The sequence below is a fragment of the Aureococcus anophagefferens genome (assembly GCF_000186865.1).
Source record: "Aureococcus anophagefferens unplaced genomic scaffold AURANscaffold_5, whole genome shotgun sequence".
Taxonomy (NCBI): Eukaryota; class Pelagophyceae; order Pelagomonadales; family Pelagomonadaceae; genus Aureococcus; species Aureococcus anophagefferens.
Genome location: NW_008705565.1, coordinates 1,917,845 through 1,934,345, shown reverse-complemented (window position 1 = coordinate 1,934,345; position 16,501 = coordinate 1,917,845). Strand labels below are relative to the sequence as shown.

The 16,501-nt window shown below is 72.4% G+C and overlaps 5 protein-coding genes across 5 annotated transcripts; 4 read left to right on the top strand and 1 right to left on the bottom strand.

Annotated features, from left to right (window-relative positions):
* Nucleotides 1–4,997: 4,997 nt before the first annotated feature.
* On the top strand, nucleotides 4,998–6,497 carry AURANDRAFT_62726 (hypothetical protein; the record flags this gene model as incomplete). The annotated part of the gene is made up of 1 exon (XM_009036921.1): nucleotides 4,998–6,497. The coding sequence occupies one exon, from the start codon at nucleotides 4,998–5,000 to the stop codon at nucleotides 6,495–6,497; it is 1,500 nt and encodes a 499-aa protein (XP_009035169.1).
* Nucleotides 6,498–6,618: 121 nt separating this feature from the next.
* AURANDRAFT_62725 (hypothetical protein) lies at nucleotides 6,619–7,299 on the top strand (the record flags this gene model as incomplete). The annotated part of the gene is made up of 1 exon (XM_009036922.1): nucleotides 6,619–7,299. One exon carries the CDS (start codon nucleotides 6,619–6,621, stop codon nucleotides 7,297–7,299), a length of 681 nt encoding a protein of 226 aa, XP_009035170.1.
* Nucleotides 7,300–8,319: 1,020 nt separating this feature from the next.
* Nucleotides 8,320–10,513, bottom strand: AURANDRAFT_62724 (hypothetical protein; the record flags this gene model as incomplete). The annotated part of the gene is made up of 3 exons (XM_009036721.1): nucleotides 8,320–9,131; nucleotides 9,180–9,246; nucleotides 9,455–10,513. The coding sequence occupies 3 exons, from the start codon at nucleotides 10,511–10,513 to the stop codon at nucleotides 8,320–8,322; spliced, it is 1,938 nt and encodes a 645-aa protein (XP_009034969.1).
* A 1,397-nt stretch (nucleotides 10,514–11,910) lies between these two features.
* On the top strand, nucleotides 11,911–13,234 carry AURANDRAFT_62723 (hypothetical protein; the record flags this gene model as incomplete). Its single annotated transcript, XM_009036923.1, has 3 exons — nucleotides 11,911–12,054; nucleotides 12,084–12,358; nucleotides 12,445–13,234. The coding sequence occupies 3 exons, from the start codon at nucleotides 11,911–11,913 to the stop codon at nucleotides 13,232–13,234; spliced, it is 1,209 nt and encodes a 402-aa protein (XP_009035171.1).
* Nucleotides 13,235–15,476: 2,242 nt separating this feature from the next.
* Nucleotides 15,477–16,169, top strand: AURANDRAFT_4905 (hypothetical protein; the record flags this gene model as incomplete). Its single annotated transcript, XM_009036503.1, has 1 exon — nucleotides 15,477–16,169. A coding segment is annotated over one exon (693 nt), but the record flags the coding sequence as incomplete, so codon positions are not given.
* Between the last annotated feature and the right edge of the window lie 332 nt (nucleotides 16,170–16,501).

The window sequence follows — 16,501 nt, the reverse complement described above, 5'->3', positions numbered from 1 at the left end:
CGCTCGCCGCGCGCGGCGAGTCGCCGCCGTCGGACTCGTTCTCGCGCCGCGCGGGCGCATCGCAGTAGCGCGACCTGGGAGCGAAAGGCGGGGCGTCGCGGCGCGCGCGGCGGCGGCGGCGGCGCGCGGAGGGGGGCAAGGGGACGCGGGCGGCGCTACGGAAGTTTGCCCGTCTCGTCGATGAGCCCAACTTCGCGAGCGATGTCGCCGCACCCGACGCTCTCGATCCACGACACGAACTCCTCGTTCATCCTGTTTTCGGGTAGAAAGAGCCTTGGATCGAAGCGTTTGAGGAGCACCCCAGTGCGTGCCGCTGGGCCTCGGTGAGAGCCACCCGCCCAGCGGGCCTGCGGACCCCCGGCCAAGCGCTCGACGTCCGTCGCCCACGGCGCTGGCGCCGCACACGCGTGCGCAAAAGAAAACCCGATGACATATGCGTTTCAGAGGAGAGGGGGAATGCTTACCGAGTGCCCCGACGGTGGTGGTCGACGTCGTCGGTCCACCTTGCACTTCACCGTGGACCTCAACAACGCCCATTCCAGCGCTCCCGATGGACTTCCCGATGGGCTCGTGATGGGGCTCTGCGGATGCTGGGCGAAGCCCGAGCCCGAGCCCAAGCATGCGCCAATTTTGAGGAAGCCCGCGCCGGAGCCCGCGCCCGGCTGCGCCCGCGTCTGGGCGGCGGCGCGCTACGACCTCTTCGAAGGCTCGCTGAACGAGTACACGCCGCACCTGGGCACCGCGGCGCCGCCGCTGGCGAGCCTCGTGCGCCGGTCCGAGAAAGCGCCGTACGACCTGTGCGACGCCGCCTTCAGCCACGGCGACGCGCCGCGGCACGTCGTCGTCGAGCTCGAGAGGGAGAAACGACCGGAGGCCATGGTCTTCAAGACGGGCTGCGCGCGCGTCTGGGACGCGGCGATCGCGCTGACGCTGCTCGTGCGCGCGCGCCCGGCCGAGGCCGGCCTGCGCGTCCTCGAGCTCGGCGCGGGCGCGGGGCTGCCGGGCCTCGACGTCGCCGCGCGGCGCGCGGCCGCGGCGGTCGCGCTGACGGACGCGCACGAAGCGGTCCTCGCGCAGCTCCGGGCGAACGCCGCGCGCGTCGCCGCGGGCGGGGGCGCGCCCCTCGACGTGGCCTACCTCGGCTGGGGCTCCGCGGCGGCGCGCGACGGCGGCGGCGTCGCGCGGCCGCGCGCCTACGACCTCGTCCTCGGCGCGGACGTCGCCTACGACGAAAGGGAAACCGCGGGCCTCGCGGACCTCGTCGCATCCCTCGACGCGCGCGAGGCCCTGTTCATCGGGCCCACGGGCTGCCGCTTCGCGCTCGAGGACCTCGCGGAGCAGCTCCGCGGGAGGGCGGGGCTCGTCGTCGAGGAGGCGCTCTACACGCTCGCGTGCTCGGACGGCGCCGCGGCCGCGCGCGACGGCGACGCGCGCGCGCGGACCCCGGCGACGAAGCGGGTCTACCGCCTCGTCTCCGCGCGCCGCGCGGATCACTAAACTAGGTGACTCACGTAACGAAGGCGGCGAGCTTCGGCCCGACGAGCGCGCCCAGGAGCACGAAGCCCGGGAGGGCCAGGTGCCTCACGAGGGACGCGCGGACGAAGTCGTCCGTCGTCGCGCGGAGCTCCCGCTTCTCGATGAACGTCGCGAGCGCGTCCCGGTCGACGCGGAGCGCGCCGACGCCCGCGCCGCGGACCTCGACGCCCAGGCTCGCGAAGAGGTCCTCGCAGGCGCCGCGGAGGTCGTCGCGGCCGTCGCGGAACGCGCGGACGCGCCGCGCGCCGAAGCGGACCGTGAGCCCGGCCGCCGGCGGGTCGCCCGACGCCGCGAAGCGGGCCTCGTCGGCGCGCAGGGCCTCGAGGATCGCGTGCTTTGCGTCGGCGACGGACCGGCCCCGGACGTCGAGCACGCCGCCCTCGACGGCGGGCACGGCGCCGCGCGGGAACCCGAGGTCCTCGAGCGACGCCTGCATCGACGACGAGTGGCGGAAGGCCTCGTGGAGCAACCGCGACGTCTCCTCGGTCCGCTCGTCCGGGAAGGCCGCGAGCGCCGCCTCCAGCGCGCCGTCCGCGTCGCCCGCGCGGACGTGCGCCATCACGAGCGCGTTCTTCGCCATGTCCATGGGCTCCGCGGGCATCTCGTCGAGCAATGCGCGCACGCCCGCGGCGTCGCCGCGCGCGGCTTTGGACCGCGCGAGGCACGCGTAGGTGAAGCCGTCGAAGGCGATCGACTCCGCGGCCATGGCGGCGAGCGCGCGGTCGAACGCGTCCTCGGAGACGCGCAGCGCGGCCTGCAGCGCCGTGTTGTAGAGGTGCGCGTCGCGGTCGGGCAGCGCCGGCGCGTGGGCGTCGAAGGCCGCGAGCGCCCCCGGCGCGTCGTCGCTCGCGATGCAGATGGACATGACCGTCGTGAGCTCGCCTTTGCGCAACGCGCCGTCGCGGGCCATGGCGTCGAGGGACGCGAGCGCGAGCCGGCGCCGCTGTATCAGCGCTTTCCTCGACTCGCGCGACGTCGCGGAGCTCCGCACGCGCAGGTGGCGCTTGAGCAGGCGGCGCCAGGTCTCGGGCCTCGCGCGCGACCTTTGGGCCAAAGCCACGGCGCCGGCGAGGTCGCCGCGGCTCGCGAGGGCGTCGACGGCGTCGTCGAGGGCGGGGCGTTGCTTCGCGCGCGACGGCGCGTCGGCGGCCCGGCTGCTCCCTCTGGGCGTCGCGCTCGGCTTCTTCGCGCGCGACGACGCGTGGCGCGCGGCGCGCAGCAGCATGCTCGACGAGCTCGAGAGCGTGGGTGGCGCGACCACGCAGATCCTCCTCGCCGCGAACATCGTCTCCACCAATGGTGAAGCCACTTGTGAAGCCTTGTTGAATGGGGGTTGCACCGAGCTGGCGAGACGCGTGCGCGAACGACGGTGCTTACGGACGAGCGTGGCGGCCGGGGCGGGCGAGCCTAGTCGTCGCCCTCGGCGACGACGGGCGGGATGTTCGTGGGGTTGCCGTGGTGGTCGAGCTCGGCGACGTAGCCCGCGGGCGCGGCCGCGAAGCTGCTCTTCTTGGCCGCCCGGGGCGGCTCGGGCGACGACGACGGCGACTTGCTCTTGGACGCGTCGCGGCGGTCGCGGCGCGACCTGCTCTCGGACTTGTCGCGGTCGCGGCGGCCGCGCGACCGGGACCGGGACCGGGACCGGCCGCGGCGCGCGTCGCGGCGGTCGCGGGACCGGGACCGCGGCCGGCGGTCGCGGCCCCGGTCGTCGCGGCCCCGGTCGCCGCCGGCGTCGTCGTGGGAGAAGCGGCAGGAGCTCCCGCGGTTGCAGCGGCCGCGCATGAAGTCGAAGCAGCGCGTGTCGCGGAAGCCCGCCTTCTCGATGAGGCGGCCGCCGCCCGGGGCCTCCCGGGGCGGGCCGCCGCGGCCCTCGTAGGCCGGCTTCTTGCGCGACTCGTAGCACGCCTTCGAGCAGAAGCTCGAACTGTAGAAGCCGTCCTTGGTGTTGCCCTCCTTGTTGCACGTCTCGCACGTGATCGTCGGGCTCGGCGACCGCGCCACGCGGTGCTGGCCGGGCGCCATCTCTAAGATTCGTGTGTGTGTGTGCTTGGCGTCGCGGGGGCGGCGCGCGGGCAGCAGCGGGCACGACACAGACGGCGGCTCGGGAGCGAGGGCACTCCAAGGCCATACTGCACGTTGATGCTACGTTGAACCCGAGGCTGTCATCCCTGGCCGCGCGCCCCGGGCTCCATCACGGGCCGAGCAAGGCCGCTTCGTCGCGGAACGACGCAGACGACCGACGCGCCGAGCATGCCTCTCGTATGCCACCAAAAGAAGAAGAACGCTACGTAACTTCCCGCTTCGTGAGGCGGTACAGGAAGACGGGCGCGGGCGTGCCCGGCGGCTCGGCGCCGACGGCCTGCTCCCGGGGCATGGTGTGCGTCTCGAGGCGCTCGGAGTCGAGGCCCGCGTCCCGCGCGAGGTCGAAGAAGCGCAGGTCCCCGTGCTCCTTGCCTTCGAAGCGGTGCATGAACGTCACGTAGGCCGCGCCGCCGGGCTTGAGCACGCCGGCGAGCGTGTCGACGAGGCCCGCGTGGAGGTCGTGGAGGTAAATCATGTCCGCGACGAGGGCGACGTCGAAGGCGCCGTCGTCCGCGGGCGCGACCGAGAGCGCGACCGAGAGGCGCCGCGCGACCGCGGCCGCGCGCGACAGCCCGGGCCAGACGCGCGGCGCGCTGTCGCCGTAGGTGCGGTCGTAGGCCCCGGCGCCCATGGTCAGCGCGCCGGGCGAGAACTTGTAGAACTGGTAGCCCCGGACCTGGCACCGGGACCGCGGCGCGCGGCTCCGCTCGACGTTCGCCCGGATGACGCCGAGGAGCCGGGGCCGCGGCAGGTCGCAGACGCAGGCGAAGGCGCAGCCGCGCCTGAGCGCGACGAGCGACGGCAGCGCCGTCGCCGCGCCGAGCTCGACGACGCGCTTGCCGCGCACGACGTCGCTGCGCCGGCCCAAAAAGTCGGCCAGGACCTTGCCGCCGTTCCAGAGCAGGTGCGCGAAGGCGCCGTCGACGGATCCCGCCGCGGGGGCCTGGGGCACCTCGAGCTCGAAGACGTCGTCGCCCACGGCGTGGGAGATGGTCGGCGGGCCGGCCATGCCGCGCTGGGGCTGCCTCAGCTTCAGCTTTGGCGGCAAGCTGCCGATCAACACACAACTCACCGTCCGCGCGGTCGCCGGCGTCTAGAGCTTCGCCTAGGCGGCGACCGAGACCTGACCATCTCAACGGCCGCACGAGCCACGTCTCCCGGGGTCGTGCGTAGGCCGCGAGATAATATCAAGGCCAGAAGCTCCTCGCAGACGCGTCTTTTTTTTGCCCTGGCGAAGTCCTCGTCGGACCCAATCAGATTGTGCCAGTTGAGTCTGGTGCATCCCGACCGCAGACTTGTCGCCCCGCCTTGGCATGCCGCACACGCGCGCGAACGCGCAGCGGGGCAGCGGCGTGTCGCTGTTGGCCGCGGCGGCACCCATGCCGACGCCGGTGCAGCCGGCCGTCGGCCTGAATGCGCTGCTGGCGGCCGCCGGGCGCATCGAGGCCTCGGACCCCAAGAGCGTCCAATCGCGGCCGCGGAGCCGCTTGGGCAAGGTTGAGCTCCGGCTGCGAGGAGCCGAAGTGTGGGAGCCGAAGAGCGTCCGCGACCGGGCTCCGAAGGTTTTTTTCGACGACGCGTACCCCGCTGAGGAGCCGGCCGCGCCCGTGAAGAAGACGAAGCCGAAGACGAAGAAGACCCCGGTGCTCTCGTCCCGGGCCTGCCTCGTCACGGGCGTGCGGCGCACCATCTGCTCCTGCAATTCGGAGGGCTGCGGAAGCTACCTCTGCATGGTCACGGGCGCGCAGCGCAACAAATGCGACTGCGGCGCGAAGGGCTGCGGCGCGTCCCTGTGCCCCAAGACGGGCCTCGAGCGCGCGCGCTGCGACTGCGGCGACGGCGACTGCGGCGCGTCCCTGTGCCCCACGACGGGCCTCAAGCGCGCGCTCTGCGACTGCGGCGACGGCGACTGCGGCGCGTCCCTGTGCCCCACGACGGGCCGCGTCCGCGGCGATTGCGAGTGCGACGACGATGACTGCGGCGCCTGGCTGTGCCCGCGCACCAAGAAGCGGCAGGGTGACTGCCCCTGCCGCCGCCTCGAGTGCGGCGCGCGACTCTGCCCCACGACGGGCCGCGTCCGCTGCGTCTGCGAGTGCGACGACGACAAATGCGGCGCGTCCCTGTGCGCGCGCACGAAGCTGCCCAAGTGGCACTGCAGCTGCCGGAGCGAGGAGTGCGGCGGCAGCCTCTGCGACGAGACCAAGGTCGAAAAGAGGCTGTGCAAGTGCGGCGCGGACGGCTGCGGCGCCGCCGTCGCCTGCAACGTCCTCGCGGGCTTCCTGCGCGCGGTCAAGCGCCGGGGCGGCAAGGTCGACTTCCCCTTCGTGGCCGTCGCGAAGGCCGAGGCCTTCTGGGGCTTAACCGTGGCCCAGGTCATGGAGTACCTCGTCGCGACGTACCCCGGCAGCGCCGCCGACGTCCGCCGCATGTGGACGATGGGCGTCCTCAACGTCGACCACATCGTGCCCCGCAACAAGGTCCTCAAGGACATGGGCCCCTTCGTCGACCGCCACAACAACACGCTCCCGGCCTTCGACTACGTCAACCGCATCGTCCACCTCCAGCTCGCGCGCCCCGCGATCAACAGCTCGAAGGGCGACAAGTTCCCGAAGTCGACGAGCGACGCGCTCGCGCGCCGCGTCGCCCTCATGCCGCGCGGCAAGCTCAGCCCCTCCAAGTTCGCGAGCTGGATCGCGGCCGTCCGCAAGGACGTCCGCGAGGGCAACTACGAAATCGGCGACCCCGCGCGGTTCCCGGCCGACCCGCCGCCGGCGCGCCGCGGCGGCCGCGGCGCGACGCGCGCCAAGCCCAAGCCCCGGCGCGGCGGCTCCGTGGGCGCCGCCGCGAAGCGCCCCCGCCGCGCCTCCAAGGCGACCTAGGCGCAGCCGCGTCCCCTGGCCCCGCGCACCCGCGATCCCACCTGGATAAACCCCCGTCGACCCCCGCCAGCTCAAGGCGATATCGATGACACGGTCCGCCAAAGCTGCGGCACCATCAGCGATGACTGCCACTACAGCTATGTCCTCCTCCAGCGCGGCCGCCGACGACGCCGACGGCCCGCCCGTGCCGACGCGCACGCAATCGGCGCTCACGGGCTCGCTGGCGGAGAAGATGATGAAGTCCATGGGCTGGAAGGAGGGCCAGGGCCTCGGCAAGAAGGGCGAGGGCATCGTCAAGCACGTCACCGTCGAGCGGCGCCTCGAGGGCCAGGGCCTGGGCCTCGAGCTCGACGGCGGCGGCAACACAGCCTTTGGGACGACGGCGAGCGGCTTCAGCAACGCCCTCGCGAGCCTCAGCGCCAAGTACGGCGCGCCCGCCGACGCGGCGTCGTCGTCCGACGAGTCGTCCGATGAGGAGGAGGAGCGCCGGAGGCGCGCCGCGAAGCGCAGCAAGAAGTTCGTCGCGCCGCGCGGGCACCACAAGAAGAAGGACCTCAAGGCCGTCGGCGAGAACGACCTCAAGGCCATCCTCGGCCAGGCGGCGGCTCCGGAGAAGAAGAAGAAGCGCGAGAAGAAGACGCGCGCCGCGGCCGAGGACGCCGACGACGCGACGCCGCCGCCCGTCGTCGAGAAGAAGAAGAAGAAGAAGAAGCGCGAGGCCGCCGACGACGACGACGACGCGGCCGCGCGGAAGAAGGCGCGGAAGGCGGCGAAGAAGGCCGCGCGGAAGGAGAAGTCCTAAGATCTCGAGCTAGTAGCGCACTGGTGTTCATCGTCGTGTCTCCGGCGATGCCGCGGTGTTGTTCCACGCGTCGCCGAGCGTCCCTGCCCCTTAGTTCATGTTGCATTCAACTTGACTCTTGCTGCTCAAGAGGCATGGCAGCGCGTTCCGGGGTCCCAAGCGCAAACGCTGCAGCCGCAAAAGCATCAGCGTTCATTGCAGACCAAGTGGATCGGTGCTAAGAGCCATGCAAGCGTCGACAACAAAACTCGTGCACGCCCTTGTGCTCCTCGCCGCGCAAGCATCAGCGCTCGCAGCAAGCGGCCGCCTGAACCACCTGCCCGAGCGCGTCGACGACTGGGCCGTGGAGCCCACGTGCTCGTCCTGGCGCGGCGTCGAGCTCTGCTGCCTCACGGCGAGCTCGGACCCGGACGTCGACGGCCTCCTGTCCGTCGCGCACCCGGAGCACCCGCGGTTCCGCGCGGTCAACGAGCTCGGCGACCCGCACGGCGCGCTCGGCGTCTGGCCGTCGGCCTACGCGGCGGCCGCGGAGCTCGGCGCGCGCGCGCCGGCGCCGCGGCACGTGCTCGAGCTCGGCGCGGGCGCGGGCCTGCCGTCGCTCTTCGCGTCCGTCGTGCTCGGCGCCGCGACGCGCGCGACGGACGTCGAGGCCGTGCCGCTCGCGTTCCTCGCCGCCGCGCGCGCTTCGCACGCGCCGCCGCCGACGGACTTTTCGACGGCCTACCTGGACGTCCTCGAGGCCGACGCCGACGACCTGGCCTGGGCCGACGTCGTCGTCGCCGCGGACCTGCTCTACAACGCGGACGTCGCCGCGGCGCTCGGCGAGCGCCTCGGGCGCTACGTCGCGCCGGGCCGGGACGTCGTCGTCTGCGACCCCGGGCGGCGGGGCCGCGAGTCGTTCCTCGACGCGTTCCGCCGCTTCCGCGACGCCGAGTTCGTCGACGTCGACGTGCCGGGGGGCGTCGCGGACGTGTTCGACGGGTCGCCGCAGCCCACGGTGGGCGTCTTGCGGTATGACACTTAACAGGACGCGAGCCCGACGACGGCGCCCGTGGACTGCGTCGCGCGCCAGAGGCGCGTCGCGTCGCACGCGGCGGCGCAGACCTCGTCGTCGCCGTAGGGGAGCCGCGTCGCGGCCATGACGTAGGGGCCGACGTCGTCGAAGAAGCCGCCCGCGTCGAGCGCGTCCTGGCGGCTGAGGCAGGGCAGCGTCGGCGCGGCGCCGAGGCTCCCCTCGAGCGTCGCCACGGGCTGCTTCGCGAGCACGAAGGTCGAGTCGGAGACGGCGACGTCCTCCGCGGCCGCGTGGACGCGCACGCCCGCGCCGGCGAGGAGGTCGAAGCGGCAGCCGGCGACGGAAACGCGCGCGCCGCTCCGCACGTGGACCGACGCGTCCTCGTCGACGGCGGCCTCGGACGGCAACACCCGCGAGTCCGTGTCGCGGCGGCCCGTCGTGTCCGCGAAGCCGAGGCCGCGGATTTCCACGTCGCTCGCGCCGTCGACGACGACGGGCGCGCGGATGATCGGGACGACGACATCCGACTGCCAGGTCATGCCCGTGAAGACGCGCGTCGCGTGCGTCGTCAGCGAGTACGTGGGCCAGACGAAGAGCGTCTCGAGGTCCGCCTCGTACCACCACTCCTCCTCGCTCAGCGCCCGCAAATCCTCGACGTAGAAGCGGAGCTCCGTCTCCGAGTCGAGCTCGGCCTTCTCCACGAGCCCCGCGAACGCCGCGCGCTCGTCGGCGTCGCAGTCGCGGCCCGAGCCGCACTCGAGCGAGAACGTCGCGATGCGCCGGATGTCCGCGCCCTCGAGGGCCGGGTCCCAGTTGCCTACGACAAAGGAAGTGACGAGCGACGTTCCCGAAGAAGCGCGCGCACCGTGGCTCGTCGACATGCCGCCCTGCACGAAGGTCAGGTTCGCGCGGACGATCGCGCTCTGGACGACCTGCGTGCGAATCAAATCTTCAACTCGACTTCAATGTGCGCGTATGAGACAGTTTCGACGCGAGCTCTTCGGCCGTGCTTCGAGAACTCGACGAGAGCACTCGATTCGTCCAAAAGTCAGCCGAATCGACTTCGATTTGACCGAGCTAGAGAAGCTCAAAGTTTGGTCGGGACGTCCCAAACCAGCTGTTGATTTGCACACAGCGGACGACGGCGCCCAGGAACGGGGTCGTCAGCGCCTGGACGTGGCAGCTGCAGGAGAAGCCCGCGACCATCATGCCCACGGGCAGCGACGTCGACGGGTCGCCCGCAAAGTAGAAGGACCCGTCGCGCGCGACGAGCTCGACGGTCGTGAGCGTCGCCTTCGTTTTCGACGCGCGGGCCACCTCGCTCGCGTAGAGCCAGCCCTCGTCGGGGAAGCGCGCGGCCGACGCGTAGGCGTCGCCGACGCGGAGCATGTCCACGGTGGCCGGCGGGTCCGCGCCGCCGAGCGCGGCCCGCAGGTCGCACTTCCAGAGGAACGTGAGCTGCGTCGACGACTGCGCGTGGAGCTCCGCCTTGTCGCCCTCGATGTCCGTCGTCTGCGCGGCCCAGATGGCGCTGTAGACCGGGTGCTTGTAGAGCACGAGCTGCCAGCAGGTCGCGTTGATGGGCAGCCCGCCGCTGAGCCACGCGCCGTCGTCGCCGCGGAGCGTCGTCCCGCCGTCGCCCGCACCGAGGGCGATGGGCTCGGAGACGTAGTGGATGCCCGCGCCGAAGGCGATCTCGCTCGAGGGCGCGCCGGCGGCGAGCGACGCGCGCGACGCCCTGACGGCGGCGCGCGCCGTCGCGAAGGGGCGCGACGCCGTGCCGGCGCCCGCGTCGGAGCCGGCGACGTCGACGTAGAAGGTGCGCGCGCTCCCGGAGGAGCCGACGGGCCGCGGCGTCGGCGCGGGCGGCTCGGCCGCGGCCGCGGCCGCGGCGGCGGCCGCCGTCGGCCGCGGCGTCGGCCGCGGCGTCGCCGCCGCGGAGTTCGGCGCCAGCGGCTCCGACACCGCGCCGTGGACGCGCGACGCCGTCGCGCGGTACGCGACGGTCAGGACGACGGCGATGCCGCAGAGCGCCGCCGCCAGCAGCACGGCCCGCGGCTTGCCGTCGCGGATGCAGCGCACGGGCATCTCCAAAGTACCGCCGTGCGCCTCGAAGTCCGTCGAGATCTCCATCGGTTGCGGGGGCTGGTCCTCGTAGGTCTTCTCGCCATTGCTCGTCGTGCCGCCGTACGTCGACATCGCGCCGGGGCTGCCGCTTACGGCCACATCGCGGCCGCTTGCTTTGCTTGAAGCGGTTGGTGCAGCCTGGTTGCCGCGAGCAACAAGAGTGATCCGAGTCTGGTGCCTGCTTCGGCCGCGCAGCAGCACGACAGACGCCGCGCAACAACATGAAGCGCGGCATCATCGATCTCACGCGCGACGACGACGACAACACTCGCGGCGACTCCGCGCTCGCGCGGCGCCTCGGCGCGGAGGAAGCGCGCCGGCAGAAGAAGCGCGCGGTTCCCGACACCTCCGGCGACGAAGCGCTGGCGCGGCGCCTCTCGGGCCAGGGAGGCGCGCCCGCGCCGCGGCCCGCGCCGCGCCCGGCGCCGCGACCCGCGCCGCGACCCGCGCCGCAGCGCGCTCCGGCGGCGTTCGCGGCGCGGTGGGCGCCGCCGCCGCGGCTGCTCGGCTGCCCGCGCGTCGGCGCGCCGCCGCCGGGCGTCCCGCGGTCCGCCACGTGCGCGCTGGCCTGGTCCTACGACGCGACCGCGGCGCGCTGGGAATCCCAGCGCACCTGGGTCATCGTCGAGTCGCGGCCGCTCGGCGAGGGCGGCATGCGCGTGGCGCTGCCGTGCAACGAGTTCGACCCGACGCGCGGCGGCACGGGCGGCGTCGAGTACACGGAGATGGTCGCCAAGGTCTTCAAGCGCGGCCTCGGCCTCGACGCGGAGAAGCAGCGGCGCGCCCACTTCGACGAGGCGCGGACCGGCGTCGAGCGACGGGCGCGCTTCTTCGCGCGATTCTCGCCGGGAGGCGAGAAGACATCCGACCCCGTAGGCGCAGACGCAGATGATCTCCGAAGCCTACGCGCGCGAGTACAACGCGGAGCCTGCCGTCGCGGCGAACTCGCGCGCGAACAAGATCGCGTTCCTGACGTCGCGAGTCTTGGAGCTGCCGCGGGGGCTGGCGAACCTCGAGTCCTTGATTCGCGGCGACTACACGAAGCACAGCGACAACACGGGCAAGATCTGCAGCGCGCGCGACGTGCCCCAGGCCTTCTCCCACTACACGTACCACCGCTCCCGCGGCGCGCTCGTCGTCGTCGACCTCCAGGGCGTCGGCGACTTCTTCACGGACCCGCAGATCCACAGCCGCGACGGCCGCGGCTTCGGGTTGGGCAACCTCGGCGCGCGCGGCATCTCCGACTTCCGCGCCACGCACCGCTGCAACGCGGTCTGCCGCGCGCTCCGGCTCCCGCGGCCCTAGGGGGCGCGCGAGCCTAACCTCGGATTTGCCCGACTCGGATTTGCCGGGATGCGTCTGCAAACGTAGGACTCTCGGGAGGGGATAACACGGGGTCGGAGGACTCCGATTTGCCGCCGAGTCGCGTGCCGCTCGCCGAGCGCGCTGCAAGTTTCAGTCCAGCTGCCATGCCCCTCTCGGTCCTGACGCTCCTCTCTCTGGCCGCTTCGGCGGTCGCGGCGACCCAGAAGACCGGCGCGTTCAAGCTAGATCGTGCTCTGAAGCGGAAGCTCGCCAAGGCGTCGAAGCCTTCGCTCAAGCCCAAGAAATTGGTGGAAACCGCCACCCGATCCTCAAGGAGGCCTTCGCCGCGAGCGGCAAGCTCACGGGGGCGGACTTCGCCGCCGCCGCCGCGGCGGGGCCGGTCCCCGTCGACCGCGCCGCGGCCGCGCCCCCGCGCGCGGCGCCGAGCCGCCTCGGCGGCTTCGCGACCGAGACCCCGTCCGACGACTGCTCCGCGCACTCGTCCACGACGTTTTGCTACGGCATGGACGGCTACGTGGCCACGGACGCCACGAACGGCCTGGACGACGACTGGATCATGGCGTCGCCCGCGCCGCCCTCCGCGTGCGCGTCGTGCGGGTTCCTCCCGGCGTCCCGCGCCCGCGACGATGTTCGAGAGATGTTGACCGGGAAAATATCTTGACCGACGCACGTGGTAGGTTCTTCCACGACGACGACGAGCACCGCGCGGAGTTCGCCGACCGCACGGACTGGGCCGACTGCGTCAAGTGCGCCGAGGGCGACGAGCTCATGGTCTTTTACGAGGACTGCACGGGCGTCTGCTCGCCCCCGGCCGCCAAGGCCTACTTCGAGGGCTTCGGCTTCGCGGACCTCGACGCGTCCGCGTGCTTCGCCTTCGAGCCCTGCGGCTACGAGGGCTACTCGCTCGACGGCACGGTGCCGCCGCTCGAGACCCAGTTGTGGTCCTACTCCTACGAGGACGACGACCCGGTGGACGAGTTCTGCGCCGCGCAAATCGCGGCCGTCGAGGAGTGCTGGCAACACGCGGAGCACGACGAGGACGAGCACGACGAGCACGAGGACGAGCACGAGGACGAGCACGAGGACGAGCACGAGGACGATTCGTTCCTGGACGAATTCGCGACGTGCGACGAGGCCCAGGCGAGCGAGCACTGGGCCCACGCGTGTTCGACGCACGCGGAGACCGCGTGCGCCGACCTCTTCCAGGCCTACTACGAGTGCGAGTGGGAGTTCAATCTCGCGACGCACTTGGACCTCGACTGCGACATGACCTGCGCGGGCGTCGCCGCCCCGGAGGAGCACCACGACGACCACGACGGCCACGACCACGGCGCGGAAGAAGAGACCCACGACGACCACGACGGCCACGACCACGGCGACGCGGTGCCCGAGGAGTCCGACGGCGCCGCCAAGCTCGGCGCCGCGGCCGCGTCCGCCCTCGCGGCCGCCGCGTTCGCGCTCCTCTGACACTTACCAATCGTCGGCCGGAACGCAACTTTAACTTATTGAACCTAGAAGTTTACTTTCGAAAAGTGGTTGGACGTCGTCGTATGATGGTCGCACGATCTCTGATGCTGGGTTTGGCATGTTTCAGGCCAGGGGGAGAGAAACTGAGCACACTTCGCAGTGGGAATCCGGGGTCGGGCATTCCAAAACTTCAGCCCGCTCGTCTCGGGAACACGCAGAAGCTGAGATCATTTTTCCCTCTCTCTTCCCCGCGCGCAAGGCGGTCCCCGCGGCGAGGTTCTGGGTGCTCGAAGGTGCTATGCCAAGCGAACCCCGCTCTCGTCGCCCCGATTCCGGGCGGCAGCCGCGCGGGCATAGCACCTTCGCCCCCCCCCGAACCCCGGACGCAGCCCCGCGCCGCCGACCAACCACATCGTCTCGAGCGAAAGACGACGTTTCAGCCGAGCGATACATTTCACTGCAACTTGGTCCGTCGATTGGTAAGTGTCTGAGCCCGGCCGGAGCGCGCGAGGCCCCAAGAAGCAAGCACCGACGCCGCGCGTCAAGAGAGAGGCGGCCCAAGAGAGAAGCCCGCCACAGACGTTTATAAACCCAGGTGTCTCAAGATTGTTGTTGGCCAAGTTACTGAAGGGGGTGCGCACCCGAGGTTGTTGCACTGACCTTGCAGGGAAGCAGCCCAATCCGAATCGACGATGGGATGATGCGCGCGCTGCTGCTGCTCGTCGCAGCCGCCGGCGCGCAACCCTTGGAGAACGCGTCGCTGCGCGCCGGCGGCGACCACTTCTTGCTGGCCCAGGTGCGGCGCGCGCTCGGGTCGCCGGCGACGCCGCGGGCCCTCGCGTCGGCCCTCGTCGACGACCGCTTCGCCTACCTGCGCGACGCCGCGGACTACCGCTTCGCCGCGGAGGACGGCGCGGGCGTCGCGGCGGCCTTCGCGCCGGGCTTCGCGCCCCGGGCCGCCGTGCCCGTCGTCGACCTGCAGGCGTCCGCGTTCAACGCGTCGGCGCTCTGCGCGTTCCTCCGCGCGGGCGCGCCGGCGCTCGCGGCGCACGGTGGCGTCGAGGCCTTCGTGGTCCTGTCGCTGGGGTCCGCGGCCTTCGGGTCGCCCTTCCACCCGGGCGTGCTGCGCCGCGCGGCCGCGACGTGCGGCGCGGGCGAGCGCGACCTCGAGGATCTGCTGCTCGCGCCGAAGCTGCGGCGCTGGTTCGTATCGCAGCACTTCCCCGTCGTCAGGGCCGGCTCCGGCTCCCTCGACCGGCCCCGGGGCCGCGCGCCGGGCGACGCGGCCGTCGGCGACACGCGCGGGTCCGCGCGGTGGGTGCTCCACGCGAAGCTCTGTGTGGAAACCAAATCTTCAACCCGACTTCAATGTGAGCGTATTCGAATGTTTTGACACGAGCTCTTCGGCTGGGCTTCGAGAACTTGACGAGAGCGATCGATCCGTCCAAAAATCGGCCGAATCGACTTCGATTTGACCGAGCTAGAGAATTCTCAAGTTTGGTCAGGACCACCCAAACCAGTGGTTGAATTCCACACAGGCGAAGCTGCACCACGTGCCCCTCGGCGTGCCCCGCGTCTTCAGCCGGCGCCTGCAGCGCGAGAACGCCTGGCTCGAGGCCTGGGCGAACCCGGGGCCGCGGGACGGCGCGGTCTACGCGAACCACAAGCCCCGCGACTACCGGGAGGCCGTCGCGCGGACCGTCGCGCGGGGCCTCGGCGCGCCGCTCGCCAACGCGTACGTCGGCAAGGAGCGCGTCAAGCGGCGCGACGCCGGCGACACGCGCGCCTACGTCGCCGCCATGGTCCGCCACAAATTCGTGCTCTCGCCGCCGGGCTCGGGCGTCGACTGCTACCGCCACTGGGAGGCGATCCTGTGCGGCGCGATCCCCATCGTCGAGCACAACCCGCTCGTCGCCGACCTCCTCGCGGGCCTGCCCGTCCTGCTCGTCCGCGCCTGGGCCGAGGTCGACGCGCCGCGGCTCCGGGCCGAGTTCGCGCGCGCGAGCCGGACGACCTACGACCTCCGCAAGCTCACGACGGCGTTCTGGCGCGGCGAGCTCGACCGCGCGCGGGCGACGGACCACGGGCTGGTCGAAGTGGGGTAAGAGGGTCGTCGAAGAGAGGCATGCGTAGCCGCGCGCACCCACCTGTCGGCAACGAGCGCAAGGTAGTGCACGTTGACTCTAGTTTCGGTTATTTGAATGACTCCTGACCTTCTCTTTGCTCTTGGCGCCAATCGCGCAAAACCGCAAGCGGCGTCGTGACAGCGCCGCCGCGCTTGCCCGGAACCATGGAGGCGTACGACGTGGGCGCCTACCTCGGGCGCGGCGGCTTCGCGACCGTGTTCCGCGCCATCGAGCGGTCGAGCGGGCGCACGGTGGCGCTGAAGGTCGTGGACATGGCCGCGCTCGAGGCCGCGGGCGTCAGCGCGTCGCGGCTCGACCGCGAGGTGGCGCTGCACGCGCCGCTGCGCCACGCGCGCGTCGTCGAGTGCTACGGCGCCTTCGAGACGTCGTCGCCGCCCGGCGCGGCGTTCGCGGGCGACGACGAGGCGCCCGGCGGCCGCTACACGGTGCTCGTGCTCGAGTACTGCGGCGGCGGCGACCTGCGGGCCCTCGTCCGGCGCCTGGGCCGCCTGGAGGAGCCCGCCGCCGCGGCGCTCCTGCGCCAGGTCCTCGAGGGCGTCGCGTACCTCCACGCGGCCGGCGTCGCGCACCGCGACCTCAAGCTCAGCAACGTGCTCCTGGGCGAGGGCGGCGCGAAGATCTGCGACTTCGGCGTCGCCTGCGCGACGGGCGCCGGCGAGTGCCGCACGCTCTGCGGCACGCCCGACTACATCGCGCCCGAGGTCGTCGCGCGGCGCGAGCCGCAGACGGAGTCCGTCGACCTCTGGAGCCTCGGGTGCCTCGCGCACGCGCTCCTCACGGGCCGGCCCGCGCCCCAGGCCGCGGCGCCGCGGGCGGCCCTGGCGAACCGCGGCGCTGCGGAGGCCGTCGACGCGCGCGCGCACCTCGACCGGCGGCGCGCGTCGCCGGCGGCCGCGGCGTTCGTGCTCGACCTCCTGCGCGAGCGCCCCGGCGACCGGCCGTCGGCGCGCGAGGCCCTGGACAGCGCCTTCCTCCGCGCCGCGGGCACCTGGGCGACGCGGCCCTTCGCGGGCTGGGAGCGCGACGCCGCGCTCCGCGGCGCGGCGGCGCCGTCGCGCGCCGCGCGGCCCGCGCCGCTGGCCCTCGGCGCGCTCGCGGCCTTCCGCTGCGCGACGCGGCG